The 24,855-nt window shown below is 32.3% G+C and overlaps 2 protein-coding genes across 2 annotated transcripts; one reads left to right on the top strand and one right to left on the bottom strand.

Moving 5' to 3' along the window:
- Nucleotides 1-11,316, top strand: LOC129910436 (ATP-dependent DNA helicase Q4). The gene is made up of 10 exons (XM_055987817.1): nucleotides 1-221; nucleotides 301-1,497; nucleotides 5,067-6,889; nucleotides 6,954-7,041; nucleotides 9,455-9,879; nucleotides 9,939-10,259; nucleotides 10,325-10,500; nucleotides 10,571-10,728; nucleotides 10,788-10,946; nucleotides 11,015-11,316. The coding sequence occupies exons 1-10, from the start codon at nucleotides 120-122 to the stop codon at nucleotides 11,246-11,248; spliced, it is 4,683 nt and encodes a 1,560-aa protein (XP_055843792.1). The 5' UTR covers nucleotides 1-119; the 3' UTR covers nucleotides 11,249-11,316.
- Nucleotides 11,317-14,196: 2,880 nt separating this feature from the next.
- LOC129910822 (nedd8-conjugating enzyme UbcE2M) lies at nucleotides 14,197-19,846 on the bottom strand. The gene is made up of 3 exons (XM_055988393.1): nucleotides 19,514-19,846; nucleotides 14,508-14,809; nucleotides 14,197-14,447 (listed from the first exon to the last, which is right to left on the bottom strand). Exons 1-3 carry the CDS (start codon nucleotides 19,617-19,619, stop codon nucleotides 14,307-14,309), a joined length of 549 nt encoding a protein of 182 aa, XP_055844368.1. The 5' UTR covers nucleotides 19,620-19,846; the 3' UTR covers nucleotides 14,197-14,306.
- Nucleotides 19,847-24,855: the final 5,009 nt, after the last annotated feature.

Below are 24,855 nucleotides of genomic sequence, written 5' to 3'. Positions count from 1 at the left end.
CGCTCAAAATCTGACAGTTCAAAGTGTTTTCAAATTTTTCTTCAAACAAATAAAACTATTTTTCTTGTCCACTCTTGCAAAAAAATAAATAAAATTTTTTGCAAAACCTCCTAAAAACAATGGACGATCCAGTATTTAAACAAAAATACCAAAAATACAAACTTCGCGTTAAATTATGGGAAAAAGACTTTAAAAAGAAATACAATCGAATTCCTTCAAAGGTAAGTGTTTGAATCCATTTATTTGAAAAAATAAAAAATCTCAATATTTAACTTCCTAACATTTGTTCCTCCACAAAAGTATGATATTCGTGATGCATCAAAAGACATACGTGATTCTTACAAAATGTACTACAAATTAAAAACCTCATTTCTCGAAGACACTCTAAATGATGTCCTCTTTGAAGATGGTTTCGATATCCTCGAAACCTCTCAAGGTGACAACGATGAAAGCATGCAAGATAGTTTATCTGGACCACAACTTCCTTTAGATATATCAAATATTTCCAATATGGATTCGTCAATAAACTTTTCCAATTTAAATGAACTCACTTCGTCCACTCAAATCACAAATACTGTCAATCTAAATGAAGATCATGTCATAAAAGAGTTTGAACCCGTTGAAAACAATGAACACAATACAAATGCATGGGGCAAAGCAGTAAGTAAAAAACCTGCTCCACAAAAATCCACTAGTCCCATTCGGCAAGTTTTCAAATCCAATTTGACTGCAAAACTTTTTAAAAGCTCTTCATTTTCAAAAAGAAATCCTCGCAAGTCTTTAGCCAAACCGAATAAAGAATTGTCACAGTCTTCGGTGACATCTAGTCAATCAGAGACACAAGATCCAATGGAACTTCTTCCTGATCTTGAGACAATTCTAACTCAAAGAGCTAAGGAATTGGCTAATAAAGAACCGAATTATGATTTTATGAGTGCTGTGGGTTTGAAAAAGCCCAAAAATAGTTCGTTACAGTTGGACATGGGTTGGCTTAGTAGAAATGTTACAGATGATGAGAATTCCTTTATGCCGGGGAATCAAAAAAGGGAACCAATTGCAATGGGATTGAGTAATTTGAATAATATTTCTCATTTAATAGCTAACGAAGACAAACAGGAATCAACTATTGTTGATAGTCCGATGGCGATTCCCGAACCCACTGAAGTTAACCCAAAACCCGATAATAGTCCATTGCCAATAACTGAACCTGTTGAAGTTCCCACAAAACCCGTGGAAGATAAAAATGATTCCGACTCTATCGTGTCTAATAGCGAAGATGAAAAAGAGTCTCAAGAAGTTCGTCGGATAGTCAAACGCAGGCGAGTTCTGACAACAATCGATAAAAACCAACAAACGACACCAATTGCTGTTGAAAAAGAACCTATCAAACTTCCACCAATTCGAATTATGCCAGAAGACACTTCTAAACTTCCATCGGATGAGACATCCCAAGCAACAGAAGTTAGTCCTGTTGTTGCAAAGAAGCGCAAGCGAAAGGTATGTTATTGCAATTTGTATTCATTATAATATTTGAACATAAACCTTAATGCTCCTATTAGATCCACTGACTTACGGTGGCATACTTGAATGACTTAGCTCGTCGTTGGGGAGGGTTCTTGTAAGGCAGTGAAACTCAAGAATAACAAATTATTTAATACTCACAGTGGGACGACCCATAGCAATAAATAAAAAATTCGAATATTATTGCAATACTTTTGAGTGATTAGTATGTCATCCCAAATATATTTAGGTTCTAACTAGGTACATCAAAATTATTTGCATTGACCAATTAGCGCAAAAGTTATAGAGCGCCAAACATTGTCAATTTTGAATTTTTGTTTGTGCTGAAAAATCATTAAAAAAATTAATTTAATAATGGATAATAACACATAACACTCATCAAGGTATTTAAATTAATATTTAATAACAAACAAATTTTTGTTTTTGTTGTATTTTTTTTTATTCGTGATTTTCCAAGTGTGGATAGAAAAATTTTTTTTTACTTTGAGTAAGATTTTCTTTTTTACACCTAAAATGCTCTCTCTTCTAAATGAATCAAGACAAAAATCTTGCTGCAATTTTGCGCCAAGTACGTAAAATCACGTTTTTTAGGTAAAAATGTCCATATTTTAGAAACTTGGCTGGATAGTGCGAGAACAAGCAAATTTCATAACGTGTGTTTGAAATTCATCAACTTCTTGGCTTAGAGGAGTCAACAGAAGAGGTGGAAGCTCAAATAAAAGAAATTACTAAATTTGATTGTCTCGAAGTAAAGTAGAAGTGAGAGCAGTCTTCTAGAAGCCTCCACCGGTTCATGAGCTCTAACGAATAATGGCTGAATTCTAATGTGAATATAACTAAAGCTATACTTGATTGCGTAAGTGATAACATCAGTTTAAAACAAAAAAATGCTCATAACCAATATTATTTATAACATTTTACTGGTTTAATCAAAAATGATGGGATTAAGGTCTATAAAAATGCAAAAATACTTAGCAGTTGTCAAATTAACGGTTTTTTTTTGTTTTCATTCATAGTAAATAGACGTCTTAATGCAACTTTGCGGAGTTTCAGTCACTTAAACACAATATATTGGAAATGCCGATTTTTCCATACATTCGTCCCACTGTGCTACTGAACAAGGACATTCATATTCGTCCTTCACTTTTTTAAATCTTAATGTTATAACGGACGGACATTGTTAGACATTGACTGGTATATACAAATACATAGATGTTTAATACCGAGTGAGTACATTGATCCCACCCTGCGTTATGCCTTGGTAACACTGATGCTAGGGTGCTTCTTATATGGTCGAAAAAAATTAGTTTTCGATTTTTTTAATGGGACACCCCTGCACTATGTTCTACCATATAAGCATAATATATCGTCGGCTTAGAGTGTAAACCTGCTAACTCCACATAAAAATGATTTCAAAAATTGATTAAAAATACAAAGACCTTTCAAATCTTATCAATTCTTTTACATTTAAAAGTATGAAATCTAGGGAATAACTTTATGCTGGCTTGAATTAATTCAAACATTAGGAAATATTTTATTTTTTAAAAATCACGAGTCACGAGTGTAAAAGTGGAGTTAGCAGGTTTACACTCTAAGCCGACGATATGGTATTTTTTCCGATTTTAGCCCTCTGTCGGCACACCGGTGCGAATTTGGCAGGACAAAAATGAAAAGTGGTCACAGAAAAGTGTCTTTATAAGGGTGAAAATACATTCTTTTGGAATTGTGAATACAGTATTCGAATTCCTCGGAAAATTAGCTTGACAAAGAAAATCATTTTTTTCAGACTTTTTCAAACGCTTTTACACGTGTAATGTCAAAAAAAACTAAAAAACATACATTTTATTCACAAATAAGCGTAGTATTTATATTTAAAATGTATATTCAATTCATAGTTATATAATAAACTAGTTGTGCATTCATTCTTCAACTTACATCGATATTAAAAAAACGTGTTCCCGATTTAAGAAAAAGTACTGTAGTAAATATGTATATAAAAAAAACTAGTTCATTATATGTATAACTTTGAACTGAATATACATTTTTAATATACATACTATGCTTATTTGTAAATAAAAATGTATGTTTTTTAATTTTTTGGCATTAAACGTGTAAAAAGCGATTTAAAAAAAAAATGATTTTCTTTACCAAGCTTAATCTCTAAAATTATAACAATTACAAATCTAAAAAATGTTCACATGATATAAAGTTTGAGTCTGTAAAGTTTTAAATTTTTTGAACAAATAGTTTGGCTGGAATTTAAAATTGATCGAACAAGGTCCAAGAAACACTATGTTATTCCCATAAGAAACTTCAACCGCTTGGCGGCATGGGTTAGAATTAAGTTAGAGACTTGAAACTTAGGGAATATATTTTTAGTTTATTTTCAACAATAGCTGCGTTCCTTTGGAAATATTTATCTACTGCTTAGTACTTAAAATTACTTTGAACTACTTTTGCTATACTGAAAAAGTAGTTCAAAGCAGCTTTAAGTATTTAGCAGTAGTTAAATATTTCCAAAGGAACGCAGCTCATATAAGATCTTAGGAGCATACAAATTCTAATTATTTTAAAATAACGAGCACCCTATTGTCCACTTTGAAATACACATCATGATTTACAATATTTTCTAGTTACGAAAAAGTAGCATAGACTCCGAAGTTTTGGTCACATTCAATAAAACAATACACCAATTTGTGGCTAAACATATATTCTTTCAGAATATAACCTAACTTTATTTTTTTTTGTTTTATTGTGCAATAAAAAATGGGTAAAGTTTAAAAAATTGAGGAAAAAATCACTTTTTACCCTCTTTCCAAAAACATATAACACATTGAGAATTGTTAAAAAATGACTAAGATATTGATAGATTACTTCGTAAAGTCAGTAAAAACGATTTTTTTGTAAATAAAAAAAAAAAAATGGAGGGTTCCAAAAATATAACAAAAATATTTTTATGCATTATTCGTCCATACGAACAGCCTACATTTTGTTACTTGTCGGGTGTATTTAATTTTTTTTATTTTGTAGCACAGTGCTATTGGTTCTGATTTTGTAACCCGAAACATCAAAACGATTGTATTTATTGCTAGGGTTATTTCTCATTTAATAAATTCACAATAAGGATATCGGAAACTGCGTCCGTCGTAGTCCTTATTCTTGATAATCCTGAAGACCGAATGTTCGGATGATGCTCCTTGGAGCCGCTTCTAAAAATTCTTCTTTTTTTTTCTTTATTCTCCTCAATGTTAGATTTTTACGAAAACTAAAGAAAGAATTTCAAATATAGAAATTATTTTTGGGAAATAATTCGTATCTTACTTTTGTTTTGTTTAAACATGGCTTGCAGAGAAGATTTTTCTTCTGGAAAATTCTATTTCTTATTCCTTTAAAATTGTATTACATTTATTTTTTCTTTAAATGACTTTGCCACGTTTGAGAAGTTTTCGAAAATGAAAATTTTCCATGTCGAATTTTTTTTTTCAAGTGCAGTAGCAACAGGTGTTTTTTTACGCTTTTTTTTAATTAAATCCCATTCACAACAGGTAATCGATACATCTGAGGACGATGAGGAGGATAAGAAACCAAAACGAACTCGCAAAAAAGCTCCAGCAACAAAAAAGAAACTTCCAAAGAAGGAAAAGGAAGCAACCATAAAGACAAAAGCTAAGAAAGGAGTTCCAAAACCTACAGGTTCACGAAAACCAACCAGAGTCACAAAGAAGCAACAAGAACAGGAGGCCCTTCAAGAAGAAGAAGATGAAGGAAAAGCCCCAGATCCAGAAGATATAAAGTACACTCTAGCTTTAGAAACTAAAAATCTACGCTGCTTGCCTAGAGCAAATGTTGAAGATCTTAAAATGGCCAACTCCATGGCAGATGATTACATTAACAATATCACCGACAAAATAGGGGCAGTCACCAATAAACCTGAGGCTGCCAAACGTGGTCCAGTAAATACGAAACGTGAAGCAGATAGAGAAAAATTAGCCCAAAAAGTTGCCTCAGGAAAATTAAATGAGAACTTTGTTCGAATTAACATTCAGAAAAAAGTATTTGTTCGTGGCAAGAAAACTGTCAATTTCTCCAAATACAAAAAGGCCCAATGGAAACAGAAGAAAGCAGCAGCTTTAATTGGACCCGAAATGAATATGGGCGGATGTGATGGTGGAATTTTAACTTGTTTTCAATGTGGCCAGCCAGGACATTTTGCTCAGCAGTGTAAAGTTAAGGGTGATACTCTTCTGCCGGCAAGTGTTGATATTGATGAAGATAGTCCTTATTTAACTCTGGAAGAGGCAGAAAAAATGGCCAGTCAGAGTGCGGTGGTTGTGCATAGTCGGAATTTGGATAAGCTTCCACAAGCTACCAATACACTTCTTTATAGGCAGGGGGATGACGAAGAAGAAGAAGAGGAGGAAAATGAAGATGATAATGAAAATGAAAAAGAGGAAGATATTGTCAGTGAAATATGCAAAGAAATCGAAGCTGAAAGTGAAACTCAAAAACCGTCTGAAATATCATCGCCGACAAAGAAATACATAGGACATTCAATTCCTCAGGATTTCCTTGAGAAAGCCGGTCTCCTCAACGCTCCTAATGTAGTTTCCAAGTCTGGAGCTATCTACGAACTCAATCCTGATGGATCTGTTCCAGCAGCAACCGAAGAAGTCTATGAAGCACTTCGAATGTTTGGTCACACTGATTTCCGCAAGGGTCAAGATCGAGCCATTATGAGAATTCTCTCCGGCCAATCGACTTTGGTCACTCTCAGTACTGGTAGTGGAAAATCTCTCTGCTATCAATTGCCTGCCTACTTATATAGCAAAAAGATGAACTCCATAACTTTGGTCATTTCACCATTGGTTTCGTTAATGGAGGATCAAGTACATGGTGTGCCACATTTTCTACGAGCCCATTGTCTACATACCAATCAAACGCCACAACAAAGAATCAAAATTCTCGATATGATTAATAATGGAGAAATTGATATTTTATTAGTATCGCCAGAGGCAGTTGTTGCTGGCGAACGTTCAACTGGATTTGGTTCGATTTTGAGAAAATTACCGCCCATTGCATTTGCATGTATCGATGAGGCGCATTGTGTTTCCCAATGGAGTCATAATTTTCGTCCGAGTTATCTGATGATTTGTAAAGTTTTGCAAAAGAATTTGGGTGTTAAGACTGTTTTGGGATTGACTGCAACGGCTACATTACCAACTCGAACGAGTATAATTAGACATTTGGGTATTCCGGATGGAGAGAAGGGTATTATTAGTGATGTTCCATTGCCGGATAATTTGATATTGTCGGTATCGAAGGATGCTAATAGGGATACAGCACTGATTGGACTTCTTTTGAGTAAAAGGTAATCTTTCAATTTATGCTTTTTTTGTCCTCATTTAATGAAATTATTTTGAATTTTCTTTAAGGTTTGATTCATGTCAATCGATTATCATCTACTGCACTAGACGTGATGAATGTGAACGAATTGCTGGTCAAATAAGAACATACATGCAGGTGAGTTGTATTGCATATTTTTTTTTTTAGTAGGTAGTATCCCGTGGCGCAATGGTTAGTGCAATGGACTATGACGCCAGGAGTCTAAGTTCGAATCCCAGCCTCCACCACCTAACAACATTTTTTTCACGAGCACTGCCTCTTTCGAGGCCGCCTCCAAGAGTATCATTGTAATGAATAGTGCATCTCTGTAGGTCTTTTCCGTTCTTGCAAATTAAGTACACGCACACTAAAATGGTTGAGAGTTGTTAGTCACTAGGCATTGCTCCTTCATGGAGTGTCATCCCTCAATTTTATTTTTTTTTGTATTCCCCTTAAATCCTTTTATTTAACGTCAGGAAAAAGTCATTTAACCTTCTAAATACATTCCGGATCTCTAACTGCTAAAATTTTAAAAATTTTCACATAAAAGCCAAAAAAACAAAGAAGAAATGCTGAGAACCTAGTTAAAAAAGCAATAAAATACGAAGTTCCAACACAAACGCGAGACAGGACAAAAAAAAAATGCAACGAAAAGAATGAATTCAGTTGGCCTTAGACATTCAAAACCGAGAAACCTCGTCTACGTTTCCTGAGGTCAACGCGGAAAATCCCATATGCGGAGCCATAATGTGAAGCAGTAGAGTGGGAGAGTTGTGATCCCATCCGAGATCATGACTGTCGTCGATAAAGGAGAAGCAGCCAAAAAACAGTATAAATATACAAAATGAAAACTAAATTCGAAAAAAAATAATGCTTCAACATTTAGAATAGGGCCCGGTGTATCTACTGACAATCTTGAGATCCACGTTAAAAACATTCAACAAAACAGATCTTAAATTTTCATAATATGCTGAACCTCAATTCACTGATGACATATGAATGTAATTTCAAATGTGTTTTTTGTGGTGTACTTGTTAACAGGCTTGAGACATGGGTGAAAAAAAAATATTCTGACTGATTTCAGAAAAAAATTCTCTACAACCCTTGAAGAAGTTGGAAAATTTAAAAAAATGGATTAATTTCTTTTATTAATTGCGTATAAAAAATTGCTTGTCGACTTGAACGTAAATGTTATTTTATTATAATGATGACCTGGAGTCAATTCCCGATCTGTGAAACTGTGAAGTGATAAAAATAATATCATTTCAATTTTCACAGCGTTTTTTTTTATTTTATCACTTCACAGGCAACCTTTTATGCGATTCTCAAACTCAATGTGATAAGATGTGTACTAAAAAGTACTAAATGAAAAAAACTTTCATTTTACTTTGAGATTGTTTATTTTTTTTTAATTGTGTTTTTTATTTGTTTATTATTTTTCACAAGAATATTGGGTTGTGATAAGTAATTTATCATGTGAAAAGATTTATACATTTGTTTTATTTCTTTCACAAATCAAGAATCGAATTTATTATGAAAACGTGATAAAACTTATCACTTCTGAGTCTCAAAAAAATCTTCAGCTTATTAAACCTAATGTCTGTTAAATCTATCATGGAGAGACATATTTTCAAACCAGCTAATAATTGTACTATTTGGCTTTGCTGTTCTGCCCAAATATGAGGAACCACTTTCTTCAGATGTTTTTTTGAAAAAAAAAAATAGTTTTGCTTAGTTATGGGGAAACAAGTTTCACAGATGTTTTTTGAAAAAAAAAACTTTTTGATTAACCTCTAAAAACCTTTTTGAATCTGAAAACGCGACTTCTCAAAATGCTTACTAGCACGCTTAAATTACAAGCACATTAAGTTTTTAAGGTTCTATCTAATGACGATGACCGACTGACAAAACAAATGGCACTATATAAGCTTAGAAACGATGACTGGTGAATGTCGAAATGCAAAGCTCTGGGAAATACTTATGGAGAAATTGTATCGCTGAATCTACCATGCCAAAAATCCCTTTACAAAATAACGCAATCTTATGAATAAGCTCAAATATCATAAAGCCGACAACATTACTCGTAACTGACACTGAATCTCATGGAATCAAACTACTTCAATGATGTATCTACTTAATTTCAGAGAAATATCTTAAATATTTATAAAGTCCTTGGCTTAAACGGGTCACCTTATAACGGCATTTTTAACCAGTTTTGCAAATTATGTGATTTGAAGACAAAAGAAGACTGCTTCCACTTCATTAGTTTATGTCCCATTTTCGCTGCCTATAGTTATGCAATCTTTGAAGGAAAACTATTATGTTGTAAAAAACATTCACAGTTCGACTGGAAACACTCTTTTCTTTTTGAAAACCATTTATAAATATAGGATGTTATTTACTTGTTACCTTCATACCAATAACATTATTTATTTAATTGGGTTATCAAGCTGACGGCATGCATACCATAGCTACAAACTCATAGATATAATAAACAATATATAAAAAATAAACAAAAATTAATTACTTACTTACTCCTTTTATTTTGCAGGATAGAAAAGCCGAACCAACAAATGCGAAGAAACGCAAACGTGTTACTGTTAATTGGCAGGCAGAACCATACCACGCAGGTCTACCAGCTTCTCGTCGGCGTACAATACAAAATGCATTTATGAGAAACGAACTGCGCATAGTTGTGGCTACAATTGCCTTTGGCATGGGTATCAATAAACCAGACATTCGTTCAGTCATTCATTACAATATGCCAAGAAATTTCGAGAGCTATGTACAAGAGATCGGTCGTGCTGGTCGCGATGGTAAAATATCTCATTGTCATTTGTTTTTGGATTCCAAAGGTGGCGATCAGAATGAATTGCGTCGACATATCTTTGCCAATTCGATCGATAGACATGTGATACGTAAGCTATTGCAGAAATTATTTATTCCCTGTTCGTGTGATAAGAATTTGAAGAAGAAGTAAGTTTTGAAAATGTTACTGTTGATTACATTTTAATGTCTTGCTTTTGATTTTGTAGTGATTTTGTAAATGAACATCGGGATGAAATCATGGCAACTCAAGACATCGACTGGGATGAAGAAATGTTCGACACTGATGATAATCCAATTAAAGAATCTCATTCCAAATTGAACAGCAAACAATCACGAAAAAGAATATGCCCGGGTCATGAAATTGGTATTTCAATTGAGAAAACAGTTCAGGCTTTAGATATTCCCGAAGAGAACATATCAACACTTCTTTGTTATTTAGAATTGGACCATCGGTGGGGTATAAATGTGCTGAGTTCAGCTTACATAATGTGCAAAGTGGTATCCTACGGAGGTGCAAAGTATTTAAAGTATGTACCAAATCCTTATATCTTTAGATATTTGCTGATGTAAGGTTGTTTTTTTTTATTTTAAGGCATGCGGCTAAAGACTGTCCCCCATTGGCAATGGCCATAGCATTACAATTGAAAAACAAAACCTTCAAAGAGGATAGCAATACACTTGAATTTTCTGTGATTGATATTGCAGCGGCAATTGGATGGAATAGTGGAGTTGTTAAATATCAATTAAAAAATCTAGAATGGATTACACGTAAGTTTTTTTTCTATCAGCATTGAATGGAAAGTTGAGAAGTATTTTTTATTTTATTTTTTTTTTATAGAAAATGGTTATCCAAAAAGATCACCATTGACAGTGACATATTTTGATTTAGGATTCAGAGTCCAATCGCCTGGAGATTTTACATTAGATGAAATCGATGAAGCTCTTGATTGTCTTTATGAACGTTCAGTGAAACAAGAACATACACAATTAATTCAGGTATTTTGGTTTTGATATCTTTCAATTAACTTATTCTTATTAATGCTTGTTTCTTTCAGCTTCAATACGTATTTCAAGGACTTTCTTCGGTTTCTTATAAATCTTACATACCCTGTACAACTGAAGATTTCCCACAAGCAAATTCCGATAAATTAAAACTAATTGTTCGAGAGTATTTCCAAAATGATTATCCAAAAGATCTTGTTCTCGACATTGAGGTTTTTATATTCTAACTTATTCTTTGTAACATTTTTTTGACGATATTGTTTTTTTTTTTCTTTTTAAGGAATCCAATGTAACTGATGATGAAATAACTGGTGACATTTATTCAATAATAAATATGTATCCTGATAATACATTTTCTGGAAGAAATATTGCACGAATCTTTCATGGTATACAAAGTCCTAATTTCCCAGCTGTTATATGGGGACGTTGTAGATATTGGAGAGCCCATTCAAAAACAGACTTCAATAGAATTGTTAAGTTAGCTAATTCAATAATTGTTAAGATGAGAACTTAGTTTTTTTTTTAAATTTAGTATTTATGTTGTTAGTGTAAAAATGTTATAATGTGATTAAAAAAAATATGCACTCAAATACTTTATTGGTTTTTGATTTATGAAATATGAGAACAACGAAACTTACACGAGGAAACTAGAAATAATCTTCTATTCTGCATGATTAATTTGTGTTCCGAAATGACTTAAGTCTCTTGCTTATAAAAGAATTGTCGCTCAAAAGAATGAAAAATGCTACTCCCACAATTTCCTATTTATCCCTTAACATTTTAAAATCAATTTATTTCAATTTCCCTTTGAGAGCGATGGTAGGGACGAAGACCCCGATGAAAAAATATTCAGATTAAATTCAGGAAAGATCCCAAAATTCGGAGTTTCGATTTTTTTACGTTAAAATTTTTATAAAAATATCAAACTTTATATGCAGTATTGTATATTGTTCTCTCTTGCATATAAGCTTTGTGGCAACATTCACAAATTATTTTTGTTTCAGACAGCATCACGGAAAGTATGAAAGACAAAAAAAAACCATTGCAAAACATTTCAATCCGAAAAGATGGTGGAAAGCATGGTATTAACAGAAATACCATAGATAATGAATAAAAAAAATGTTTTTTGTCAACCCAAGGAATCTACTTTGAACAGCGTCTCAGAAATAAAGTACCTATTATACAGAAAGGTTAGTAAACAAAATAAAAAAAAAAACGCGAACTGTAGAATGAAATACACTTGATGATTCTTTTTTCAAAGAAAGATAAAAAATTGTATGTCGAAGTTTTCAGAGAGCTAAATTCGCCAAAATGGAAAACGCCATTTGGTCTAAAACAATCCACAGGAAAAACGGCACATGTCCACTTAAAGTAAAAAAAAAAATATTGATGAGGTCTTGTAGTGTATATTGAGCATTATCTGATGACATCCTTAATTTTATTAAAGTCTTTCATAACTATGAATGATAACCTTTACTACTAAGTTGTATGGAGAATAAAATTAAATGCAAGACTGGGGTGAAGGAACTTGCTCTCATGTTAAATGTTGTTTTGGAATATTAAAGCCTTTTAAAAATTCATACGACATTGTTTAATTAATGGCTTAAAGTTACAAAAGTGTGCCACTTAATTACTTTTATAACAATGAATTTTTAGAAAAAATGCTTTGAAAATTGTTGCGCCGTTTTTTTTTTAATAGTTATTTAAATAGAAATTTTCAAAAAAAAAAATCAGAAAAAAATTTGGTAGGCCATCCAGAAGAAGTTATTAATGAACACATAAAAATCGTAAAAGTACGATTTTATTTGCTTTTGTTACATGCATTTTTTAAAAATCAAACACGTAAAATTCGTTTTGAGAAAAACAATTTTTTGCATTTTGGTCATATGGCAATTACCATTTATTTTGGTTTAAAAAAAAAAATAATTCCCCTCTAGAGAATCACCAAATACTCTCAAGTGTTTTTGAGTTTTAGAGCTATCGAAATGTCAAAAAGGTTTCAAAAAGACAACAAATCAGAGACGAAGTTAGATATAAAAGCCATAAAGGACGTTGAAGATGTTGATGAAGAACTAAAACCCAAATTTCAATTAAATTCGAGCTTATTTAGATAATACATTTTTATGTTTATTTGTTCCAATATTCATAATGAGTGGCCTGATAATATAAAGAAAAATAACTTACCCTGCTTTGTCTGCAGCTATTCTTTCTCTTTAATCAGCTGATACATAGTAAGACTTTTTCTGTGTTCTCAGAGTTTTTTCAATACTGGTGTTCAATATGGTTGTAGAATTTGTCTCCACGTTGATATTTTCTATCCGCTTTATGAGATATCAATCTTTTTTTCATGTTAACCAAAAAATCCATTTTTATAGTGGAATCAAATTAACCAGTTGAAAAGTTAATTAATTTAAAAGATTATTTTTCTTTATGTAAGTTTGAGCTTTCTGTGAATAAAAATTTAATACAAATAAAAAAAACGCAATTAAAAAAAGAATGAACTTTTAAAAGAAAATGCAAATAAAAAAACAAAAATTTTCTTCTACTTTTAGCATAATCAATTTTCTTTTTTTTTGTTGCTTTTTATTATAATTTCATTAATAGAGGTACAATATCATTTAATTTTCTTTATTTTTTTTATTATTTTTGTTTTTAAAATTTTACCAGTAAGTAAACTTTATAATTTTTTTCCTTTAAATTGGTGTTTCTGTTGATAACCGAGTGATTTAAATGTTGTTTTTGGTAACAAAACCTAAATCAAAAAGCGTAACATTTTTTGAAATTTGTAGTTATGTATGTAGATTTTCCGTTTTAAGTTTTTTGAATTGAGCATTATATAATACCTAATTATTTTTTTTTTCTTTAATATTTGGAACTATAAAAAAACTCAAATTGGATCTGCAGCAAAAGAAACTAAAAAACTATTCTTCACCACTGTTATAACATTATTTTTTTTTTGTTTTTGTTTATACTAATTTACTAGACATATTCTTAATGTTAGAGAGAAAAAAGCTTAGGAATATAAATTATTAAATTGTTTACACTGGATTATATATATAAATTTTAATGAAAACTTTTCTCTAAATTAAATTACACGTCCTTCTATTTTGCCATAACAAATGAAAACAAAAAAAAACAAATAAAATGTACCCAATCATTAATGTGATTGGCATAATTTTTAAAACAGAAAAGCTTAAGTTTCATATTTTAATAATTTTTATTTGAATAATGTTTTTTTTTAATATTTTTTTTTATTTTATAAGAATTGAGAAAATATATATTTTTGCTTTGCAGTACATTATTATTATTTTTCCTCTCTTCTCAGTTCTATTATGCTTACAAAAAAATGTCGATAGATGTTCTAGGGTTCCTGTCCTCTTCGTTCTTTCATATTTTATTATTTATTAATTTTTTTTCTTTATTTATGGAGAATCGTTCGTTCACGTTCCGTGTGTGTGTGTGTTTCTAGTTTTTTTTTTTTAATTGTAAATAAAATTAATATAAAAACGCCCACCCAATATAAGTGCAATTAGACAGACGCCGTTCCTAAGATTAAGTTTTGATTTTATATATCACTTGAGGCAGCACTCAAAGTATGTCTCGCCAATAAAGTTACCACGCATGGCTTTTGAGACATTGTGTTCGAAAAGTCTTCGGTTATTTTGCAAGACATCGGCTGCTTCTTTGTTCAGTGGATCCTCTGGATTTGGTTCCTAAAATTTAATTAAATCAATTTTTGTATGAATCAAAATTGGTTAAGTTTTTTGTTTTACCAAGAACAAATATTGTAGTCCGTATACAATTGAATTAATTGTTAAGACTGGATTCCAGTCTTCACGTAGAATGTTTAAGCAGACATTTCCTTCCAAATCGATATTCGGGTGATAAACTTGAGTGGCACACTTAACCTTTGGCGGCTCATGAGGGTAGTTTGGTCCAACTCGGAAATTAAACACAAATCGACCATTTTTGTAGAAACCCTCGTCTGGACAAATAATAAGCTTAAAGTTGAGAAGATCATCCGGATCGGGAAAATCAGTCGCGCAGGTTTTTGGAAGGTTCAACTCGTTAATATCTGAAGTAATGATAAAAAAAATGTATAAACTAAGAATTCGATGATTTGATTGTTTCAAAATTTGTCATTTTTGAAACCTAAAAAAAAATTTTCTCGAAACGAAGCTCACATTCGGAAATTGTATGGGGTTCTATCAACTTTAACGAACTTCTGAGATCCAACAATCACTATATTGATGATCTGCACCGTACTTTTTTTCGAACGACAGTGGCAGAAATACTAAAGCAACAAGGGACTCTACGAGGAAGAAAAAAAACATACTACTCGACAAGTGTCTACTGCAATCGGCGAATATAATTGTACGAAATATCGCCAACCACCCCAATCTTCTGATGAGAAGGATGATTATCCAACAACGAGCACATAATTTCAGCGGACAGCGAGGAAGCATTTAAATTTAACCCTGACTTTAAACTAACGTGACTAAGCGCCAACCCAATCAACCCCACTACTGGACATCAGAGTCTGAACTGAATAGCTCGAGGACCAGCTAGTCAGCAAACTTTTAAATTAAGTTTATTCACGTATTTTATTTATTTAAAATTTATAACTTAGTCATTGTTGCCAAAAATAAGTTGATTTTAAGTCAATTATAATGTGATGAACCAAAATTGAATAATGAAAAATTAAATTTGCTTGGGATGAAAGTCTGATTTTTTTCCTTATATAAAATATTCTGGTTCCTAAGCGAAAAGGTAAGACATTTTTAGCCCACTTGATATTAAAACTACTTTTCTAATGTTTTTTCAATACTATCGTGTCAAAAGCATTACAACTAACAAATATGAATAGCAAAAAGTTATTTTCGAAAATAATAAAAAGCAAAACATGCACTGCCTATGACCACCAAAAAAAGTCGGACAACTGAGAAAATAACTTTTTATGGAACAATAATGTATGCTACTTCTTCTAAGCCAAAAAGAAAACACTTTCTGGATTAACATTTTTTATATATTTTTTTTTCAAAATTTGACCATACATATATAAAAAAAATTGCCAAAAGAAAAATGTTTATTTCAGTCCCTTTTACGAATTTTTAAAAAAATGTTACATGAGAGTAACGCTGGGTCCGAAAGGGTTAATAAAGTTCCCCTGAAGAAGGCAGCAACCCCTGCCGAAACGTCGACCAAAAAAGCCGACGGAAAATACATTTTCCCAAAGTATCAGATATAATGGCAATGTTGATATTCCGGTTTAGGTCTGGTAAAGAGTTTGGTACTAGGACCTGTACCTTTTTTTGATGGTGTTTCTTTTTTTGGAGTAGTTGATAGATTCACCTACCCAATCTTTTTTACTAGTAAAGTGCATTTTGTATATTTTTTTTTTTACAAAAATCTGAAGAGAAGGTTTCCTTCCCGGTTGCCTATGCATTGTTTAGTCCCAGTTCCTTTCTTGGCAAATCTCATGATAGCTCCTTTTGCAGCACTTTCAATTGCTAGGTTGAGTGGAGTTAGATATAGAATAAATTCAATTGCTGCTGTTGGACATGTTCTCATTGCCCGTCGGTGATACAGACACATGCTAGTCTTTGCACTTTATCTAGTGATTTCCTAGTTCCGGTTCATTTGTTGTTTGCGGCAGCGTATACCTTGGGAAGTAAGACTTTCTTGTAAATCATCTACAACAATACTCCATCAAGGGTGATAGGACCCCTCCCTTAGGACAACCTCTTGTAGTGATGATAGTATGTTCATTAAGACCTGCCTTTACCTCAGCTGTTCTTGTGCTTAGCATTTCATCTAGCAATCTTACTAAAGTGATAGTACTTCTTTTCTTACAAGAGCTGTGTTAACAGCAACATGTGAGGTGTTATCAAATATTCCCTCTATGTCTAGAAAGGGGCAAAAGGCTGTTTCTTTTGGATCTTAAGTTCTTTGTATAGAATTATTTAGTCCAAATAGGGTAGTTTGCGTAGTTCTTTCTGCCCTGAAGGCGTGCTGGTTTAGTGGCATATTTATTAAAACTTCTGATATAATTAAGTTATCTATTACTTTCTCTAAGGTCTTAAGCAGAAAAGATGTCAGGCCAATTGGGCTGAATGACTTTGGATGGGTTGTATCTTTCTTCTCAGGTTTGGAAAGAAAATTACTTTAGCTTTTTTCCACAGACTTCGTACATGCAAGATTATCGCTATTCGTGGCTTTAAGTTGGTTCATTAATATTCGTCGCTTTAAATTGGTTCATAAAAAGAGATGTTTGGGTTAACTCGGGCAAGATAATTCTTAATAGGGGTATTCACGTAAACGCGGAAAACCCATAGAAACCGTAGAATTTTCTATCGGTAGAAATGAGCTGTCAAAATTTGTATGGAAAAAATATTCCGCAAAGAATAGAATTTTATCTCACAAATTTGAAGCAGAAACCGTAGACAAAAAAAATCTGATAAACTTTAGGTGTGTTCAATCACCTATCGGATAGGCTATCTGAGATCCCCGTATCTGGAATATCTTTTTGAACGCGATTTATGTCTTATTATTCAGATAACCACAAATAAAATATATTAATATTGAAAAAAGAATATTATTTTATTTGAGCAAATTACATTTTTTTTACTGTTGCATAGTATTTGCAAAATTATCTTGACTTATAGCGTTTTCGTTTGGGAATTCTTAGAAGCGTCCGGGACTGTCCGATCCGGAATGCCAAACGATCAGAGTTAGATACTTTTTTTTTATTCTGAAGTTTGGGTTTCTTTGTATTTGTGAAACATCAAATGCGAACGTCTGATGAAAGTTTTGTTTTGTTTATTTTTTTTTTTTTATTATCATTAAGTTATCTATTTTTGTTTTCTTTCTTCACATTATTTTAATATAGTTTAAAGTTTGTGCATAGTTAAAAATCTTGAAATTGAGAAATGAATAACAAAGAATGACATTTCATTACTTTGACGTCTTAAATGTTAACATGTGTGCGTGATTCTGGTTTTGATTCTGCCTCAAAATTCGGAATCGATTTTCTCTTCTTTTCAGAATTAGAACTGTCATTGAGTGCCAAACGATCAGTTTCAGAATCGTTCGGGAGAATTCCGGACAGTCCCGGACGACCAAACGAAAACGCTATTAATTTTTTTAATTAAATAAATTTTATGAGTTCAATTTGACGTTTAACAAACAGCTGTTTGTTTCCCTTGTTTACGCAAATATTTTCTGCTGGGTGTTCATTTGAACCTTTTGCGGAATTTTCTATTTTTCTACAAAGTAGAAAATTATCTCGTTACGTGAATACCCTTAATGATTGATAAACGAGAGACTGAATATGTCCGAGTAGTTTATATAATAGCTAAAAGCTGAATGAAACAAGTCGCAAAAAGTAAATTCGGACATATAGGTAACGAGTTAAAGTGAATGGTGAATATTTTTTGAACAAAACACTTTTTGACCAAATTAATGACAGATCTTAATAGAGTTAAGCCCCGCGCACATTTTGGCACTAGATTTGTTTTTTAATTTTTTGTCTTGGTTCGCTACAGCTTTGAGACTCCCATATGTAAAGTGTCGTCTTATAGGCCTCGCACACTACAAGCTTTCTATCGCTCGACCGTTTTGACTGTTTATTAATAAGTATGAAAATGTATGAACGATCAAAAAAAAGTTTGTTGCTACACAAATGCCTTCAAACTAAAGTATTTCCTACCGTACCGACTATTTAGTTGGGATATTAGCACATTAACAGTGCAACCAGTTTCATTGTTTTGTTTAACGAGTTGCGCGGTCCCATTACTGAACAATACAGTGCTTTATAGCACGAGTTAATTTAAAGCTAATACTCTGTTGCAAGCCCGTCAAAATTATTGTTCAGTCAGCCGAGGTTTTATTTAAAAACTTCTTTGGCTCTTCCTAAGAAAATTCAAATTTTATAAGTTATGATTAACTTCACAAGCATGCCACATATAGCAACACAACTTTGAGATATACGAGTATACCCAACAGAGTATTTTGTCTCCCTTGGCTTCGGGTTGAATTCAATAAAAAGCCAAATAGAAAAATACGGGGACTTATTATTCACAAACTAAAAAGTGCATTCTTAATGTGAATTAAAATAGATAATAAATAAATACTAAATATTTGACCTACGCAATGGAAGTCAAAGGACCAGTTAAATAAAAGATCACGGGAAGATAAATATTGGATTAGGTGCATGTTCAGTCACCCCAAAATTTTGTGACAGCTTGATTATTTCTCCTCAAAAGTCAGTTATTTAATGATTTTTTATTCGCGCTATGGCGACTTGGTCATAATAATAGGTTTGTATGGTTTTAAAATTAGTTTAAATTCTTATTATCAACATTAAATTGACTATTTGAAGCTTGATTTTGTGTTAACAGTTCAATGACCTACGAAAACAACCTCAGAACACCACAAAATAACACAGGTGGTGTATTTTTTTTGCTGTTGTGGCTATGTCAAATGCATTGATAGTAAAAATTTTGTAAGAAAAAATCTTACTCACTGATAAAACAATGGCAGCACCTATTAATTTAAGGGATGACTTTTGTCGATAAAAGGATACAAAAATATAACATGAAATCAAACTATAAACCCTTCCAGATTTTTTTCTTGAAATAAAGACAAACAAATTCCTTGAGACAACATTACAATTTCAAGGCCACAAGTTTACCTTGAATTTCTCCCAAAAAAAGAAATACACTTTTACAAATATGCGAACAAATGAAATAAGAGAACAATATAGTAACAATAAATTTACCCTTCTGTATACGCAATTGTGCAGCAGAGGCTTTTTTCTGCGGACCGGACTTGGAAGTTTGGTCACCATCCTTTTTCTGTTGTTTCAACGAAAACAATTTGATCATTTTTTCTCAACTATATGTATTCACTTTTTGTCCGAAATTATTAGAAATTGGTTTTGTATATTTTAAGATTAATGTATTATTGCTTTAATATTATTGGATATCTTTTTGAAGATGAACAATATTTTGCAAAAAAAAAATCGTACAACAAATTCCACAGACACGAAAAATTACCAAACGAATTTGATGTAGAATTGCCAAAAAGCCAAGTAGATGGCTGATGGCTGACAAAAAAGTGAATTTTTTTTGACAAATGGATGAATGAAAGAGTTCAGTGGTGAAGCGAGTGAAGTTGATGAAGTAGTTCAAAGATTTGTTTAATGCTACGACTACATTGGCCAATTTGTTTTATTGATGAGAGGGGAATTTCACCTAGAGCACACATTTTTATAGTACTCACAGACCGAAAAGTGGTATGGGTAGGTAGAAAAAAATGTTAGTGTGGTTGGTTGTTTGTTGAACAATTATACCTGTGACACAGTTATACAAATAAATAGATAGTGAAATCGCATACGTCCGTAGTTGAACAACTTTCATATTCTGAAATCGTTGGTAAGGCTGTGTGGTTTAGCACTGGTTCATGGTCCATATATCGCTGCCTGAAAACTTTAATATTCTATGTTTCAAAAAAAAAATGTTTCGAGAAAATCGACTACAAAATTTGGAATATCTGAATTTCACCCTTCCCTGCAAAACAAACCTCAGTAGTTTAGGGGAAAATACAACCACCAACAAAGTTTAATTTGAGTATGTATGTGTTTCCTTATTTACCAAAATCTCTCCGCTCCAAAAATAGAAGTTTTGTTTCTCCTGAAAAAATAAACTCTTCATTGATAAATGGGAGGAAAAGAGCGCGATGTATGCAATGCACATAGTTTTGTCTCTTTTGTAATGTCGCGTTTGATTTGACTTTTCCTACATTTAATATTTTCTAGTGAAACCAGTAAAACCTTGATAGCCACAGCAACATCAAAAAAATTGTCGGTGCTCCATTTGAAGAATAAAAATTAAAAATTAAAACAATTTAATTTAAAAAAATATATAATCTTCTCAGTGTTGAGTGTTATTTGTGAAAACTATTTTCTCTAAGCCTTGTGCACTTTAGGAAAAAAGTCATACAAAAATGATACAAAAACAACCACCAATTGATTTGGAAAATAAAGGTATGCTGATCTTACAATTATTGATAAATTATAAAGTTGTTGATTTTTCTGTCTTCTAGTGGCGATCAATTCCAGACATCAATGACTGATTATACTATGTTTCCACCTACGCTAAATCCGAGATTTAGCTAAGTAGATTTAGCAAAAAACTCGAGATTTATTCTAAATCTCATATTGAAAATGGTTGAAAATCTTGGATTTGGGGTAGCTGAACCCAAATCCGTGATAAAGCGAAGTAGATTTAGAATAAACCTCGAGATTTATTCTAAATCTACTTAGCTAAATCTCAGATTTACGGTAGGTGGAAACGTAGTATTACCTTGCATTTTGAGTTGATTTTTTTGTTCTATGTCCGATATACAACATTAGCTGTGTTCCTTTAGCCTTAAGTATCTACTGCTAAGTACTTCTGGTTGTATTCAACTTCATTTCTTCTATAGAAAAAATGTCTTTGAATGGATTCAGAAGTACTAAAAAGTACTTTGCTGAGCCCAAAGGAACACAGCCATTATAGTAATATGAGTACGGTATATGAAAATAACCAACTAACAGTGAAGACAAACAATATTTTTGGAGTAATTCTATTGCTTTTTAAGCTTTTTTATTAAAAAACATAAATTTACCCCCCTACCCGACAACCAATTTTCGTTCTATAAAGCTTAACAGATGCAATTATTGCTTCTGTAAAGCATTATAGAAGCAAAATTGTTAGTAGGGTATTCTGGCAAACCTCACAAGTCACAAAAACCTCACAAGGTGATCATAAAGGCTTGTTAGGATTTATTTCTCACAAACTTCTTACTAGCAAAAATCCAACTTGTGAGTTGTGACCTCCTTCAGAGCAGATCACAAATTCGAAAGTTTTTGTGACCCGAAAACCTTACAAAATCAAATTCAGCTCACCTTGTGAGGTCCTCATACCTTCTGAGGTTTGCCAGAATAGGGCTGTTAATGAAGTGCATCATGCCCAAACAAGTTCAAAGATTTCAAATTAGTATTTACCAAGAAATTAGCAAAAAAAATATAATTACACAGCAATTATTTAAATAAACATTCAAGTGAACCTTACTTACAAACTATTGGTGATTATTGTCAGTAACTATTTCAAAAAAGCCATAATCGAACTGCCGCATGAGCATGACCTTTCAATATTGCTTTAAAGGATTTTATTTTGGAGTCCGGCAGCTAATTTTTAAATGTAAAATGTTCTATGTACTCGTAACTTAAAAGTAGTCATTTTTGTATGGCGTTCAAATGAAGCAAATTGTTCTATAATTCAATATAATAAAAATAATTTTAATAATTTTTTATTATTTTTGTTATTTTTTTCTTCGTTACAAATTGTTCTATCTATGTCAACTAAGGGCCAGTTGTACAAACGATGGTTCAGTCTCGGATCAAGAATTTAACTCGCCGATTTCGGCGGATTAGCAGTGGATCAACTTTGGTTCAAGAATGGATTAAGCTATTTCAACCTAGACCTAGAACCAGTGCTAAAAATCACCACCACCGAATTCAGAAGATAAAAGTTGCTGAACCACGGATTAAATATTTGTACAACTGGCCCTGAGAACTTTACTGAGTATAAGCCATTATATCAAAAAAAAAATGAATATTTGTTTTGGCCATAAAAATATTGTATTAAGTCAAAAATAAATTTTTTGAACACAGTCTTGTAGCCATTGAAAAGACGTAGCCATTTTTGTGTCCATTTCTTCGAAATACAACATTATAGTTTTGAGGCAGCTATGTGTTGAAAAAGCCAAATTCATGCTTTTACCAAAGTTGAACCACAGCTAATCCGCTAAAAACGGCAAGTTGAATTCCTGAACCAGGGGTGAACCACTTTTGTACAACTGGACCTTAGAGTTGAGGTTCATTATTATAAAAGAGCCAAATCTATGCTTGATTAAACCACATCAGCTTATCCACGGAAATCGGCAAGTAAAATTCCTAACCACGTTGGACAACCCAGCAAACGCAGAACTACAGAAAAAGCCGGTGAAATATGTACGTAAAAGAAGTACTTCTTTTCCACTGAAAAAAGATAGGAGCTCGGGAAAAAACTCAGTTATATACTTTCTGTATATAAGAATACGTGAAGTAGCTATCTCTTTCTTGCATGCAAGATGAAATAAATTTCCCCTCCATTAATAGTACAGACAAATGTACTTCAAAAGTGCATCAGCGAAGCACTTCTGGAAGTGGTTCTGATGTACATTTTCCAGTACTTTTTTACCTACAGAAAAAGCACTGAAACTTGTACTTTTAAAGTACTTATTTGGAGCACTTTCATGGGTTTATATCCGTATTGCTAAAATCCATATTTTAATTTCATCTGAAAATAAAAAAATCTTCAAAACAAACAAACAATTCTTTTAAACAACTATTATTTAATATTTTATTGGAAAAACACAAAATAGTTTTTTTTTTAAAACAAAATACATAAAAAAAAAGATCCTTGGGCACGCGACTGTGGCCTGGCCAGTTGAGAAAAATGAAAAAGAAAAAAATACTCTGCAGTCTGCACTTTGGTGGTAGTTTTTGTATCTTGTTTTGTTTTTTTTTTTTTTTTTTCTAAATGCTCAAGGCTGAAGATGCTGTAAACTCAGTCAATGATGTCTGGAATTGATCGCCACTAAAAGACAGAAAAATCAACAACTTTATAATTTATCAATTTTATAATCAGCATACCTTTATTTTCCAAATCAATTGGTGGTTGTTTTTGTATCATTTTTTTGATGTTGCTGTGGCTGTGGCTATCAAGGTTTTACTGGTTTCACTAGAAAATATAAAATGTAGGAAAAGTCAAATCAAACGCGAGCCGCCATTACAAAAGAGACAAAACTTTGTGCATTGCATACATAGCGCTCTTTTCCTCCCATTTATCAAAGAAGAGTTTATTTTATCAGGAGAAACAAAACTTCTATTTTTGGAGGGGAGAGATTTTGGTAAATAAGGAAACACATACATCCTCAAAATAAGCTTTGTTGGTGGTTGTATTTTCCCCTAAACTACTGAGGTTTGGTTTGCAGGGTTATATTGGCACATACAAAATTATCTCAAAAATTAAGCCTAACCAAAATGTATGTATCTAATGCCGACTTTTCACAAGTCGATTTTAGCCGCACTATATGTCGCATGACTTAAGTCGACTAGGATTTTTCTATGGGGATTGTCACTTTAGTCACCTTTGGCTTACGTTCACACTAGTCGGAAAGCTTCGCCGCACGGCAAAAATCTAATCGTGAAAAGTTGGCATAAGAATTTGAGTCGAGCTAGCATATCACACAACTATTTGTTTTTTATCTGCCACAATTTAGAGGAAAAAAAATAATTTAAAAAAAAACGTAGAAAATGCCAGTCGAAACTACAAAACTTCCAAAGTTTCAGGATAGGAGCTCTCAAATCAAAATATGAGAGGTATTCACGATCCGGTGCAACAAAAGATATAAAATTGCTTAATTTAATTTTTCTACTACTACAACTACAAGAAACAAATTTTGCACCATAGTATTTTATTTTTGGAATAGGGTTTTAGGGTACCTATTGCAAAAGTGTAAAAGTGTAAAAAATTGTAGTCTGTATATTTGGTTATTTAAGTTTAAGAAAATGTTACACATGTTACACCATTTGCATCGAATCGTGAATACACCCCTATGGTTTTGGTTTGCAGTTTTGATTTTTATATCTATATGCTAACAGTTTTATTTATTTTTCCATAGATGGATTTTAATGGATTGACCGCATCGGAAAGGTATAAGGTATAGCGGTACGGGTAATTGTAGGAAAAATATATTCCACACATGAATGAACGTTGGAGTTTCAGTTTGGAATTTCTTTCATACAATTACCTTCACCGCTACCTCATACCCTTTGGGTGTAATTGTATGAACAAAATTCCAAACTGGAACATCAATATTCAGGTTCGGAATTTTTTTCATACAAGTACCCTCACCGCCAATCGCACCGCTACCGCATACCTTTTCGGTGTGGTCAAGCCTTAAATTTAACGAAAGTATGTTCATAATCTCACATATTGAATGCACCCATTTTGAAATTTGACATCCAACATG

The sequence above is a fragment of the Episyrphus balteatus genome, chromosome 2 (assembly GCF_945859705.1).
Source record: "Episyrphus balteatus chromosome 2, idEpiBalt1.1, whole genome shotgun sequence".
Classification (NCBI taxonomy): Eukaryota; Metazoa; Arthropoda; class Insecta; order Diptera; family Syrphidae; genus Episyrphus; species Episyrphus balteatus.
Note: the sequence above shows the minus strand (reverse complement) of the source record. Positions and strands in the feature narration are given on the sequence as shown.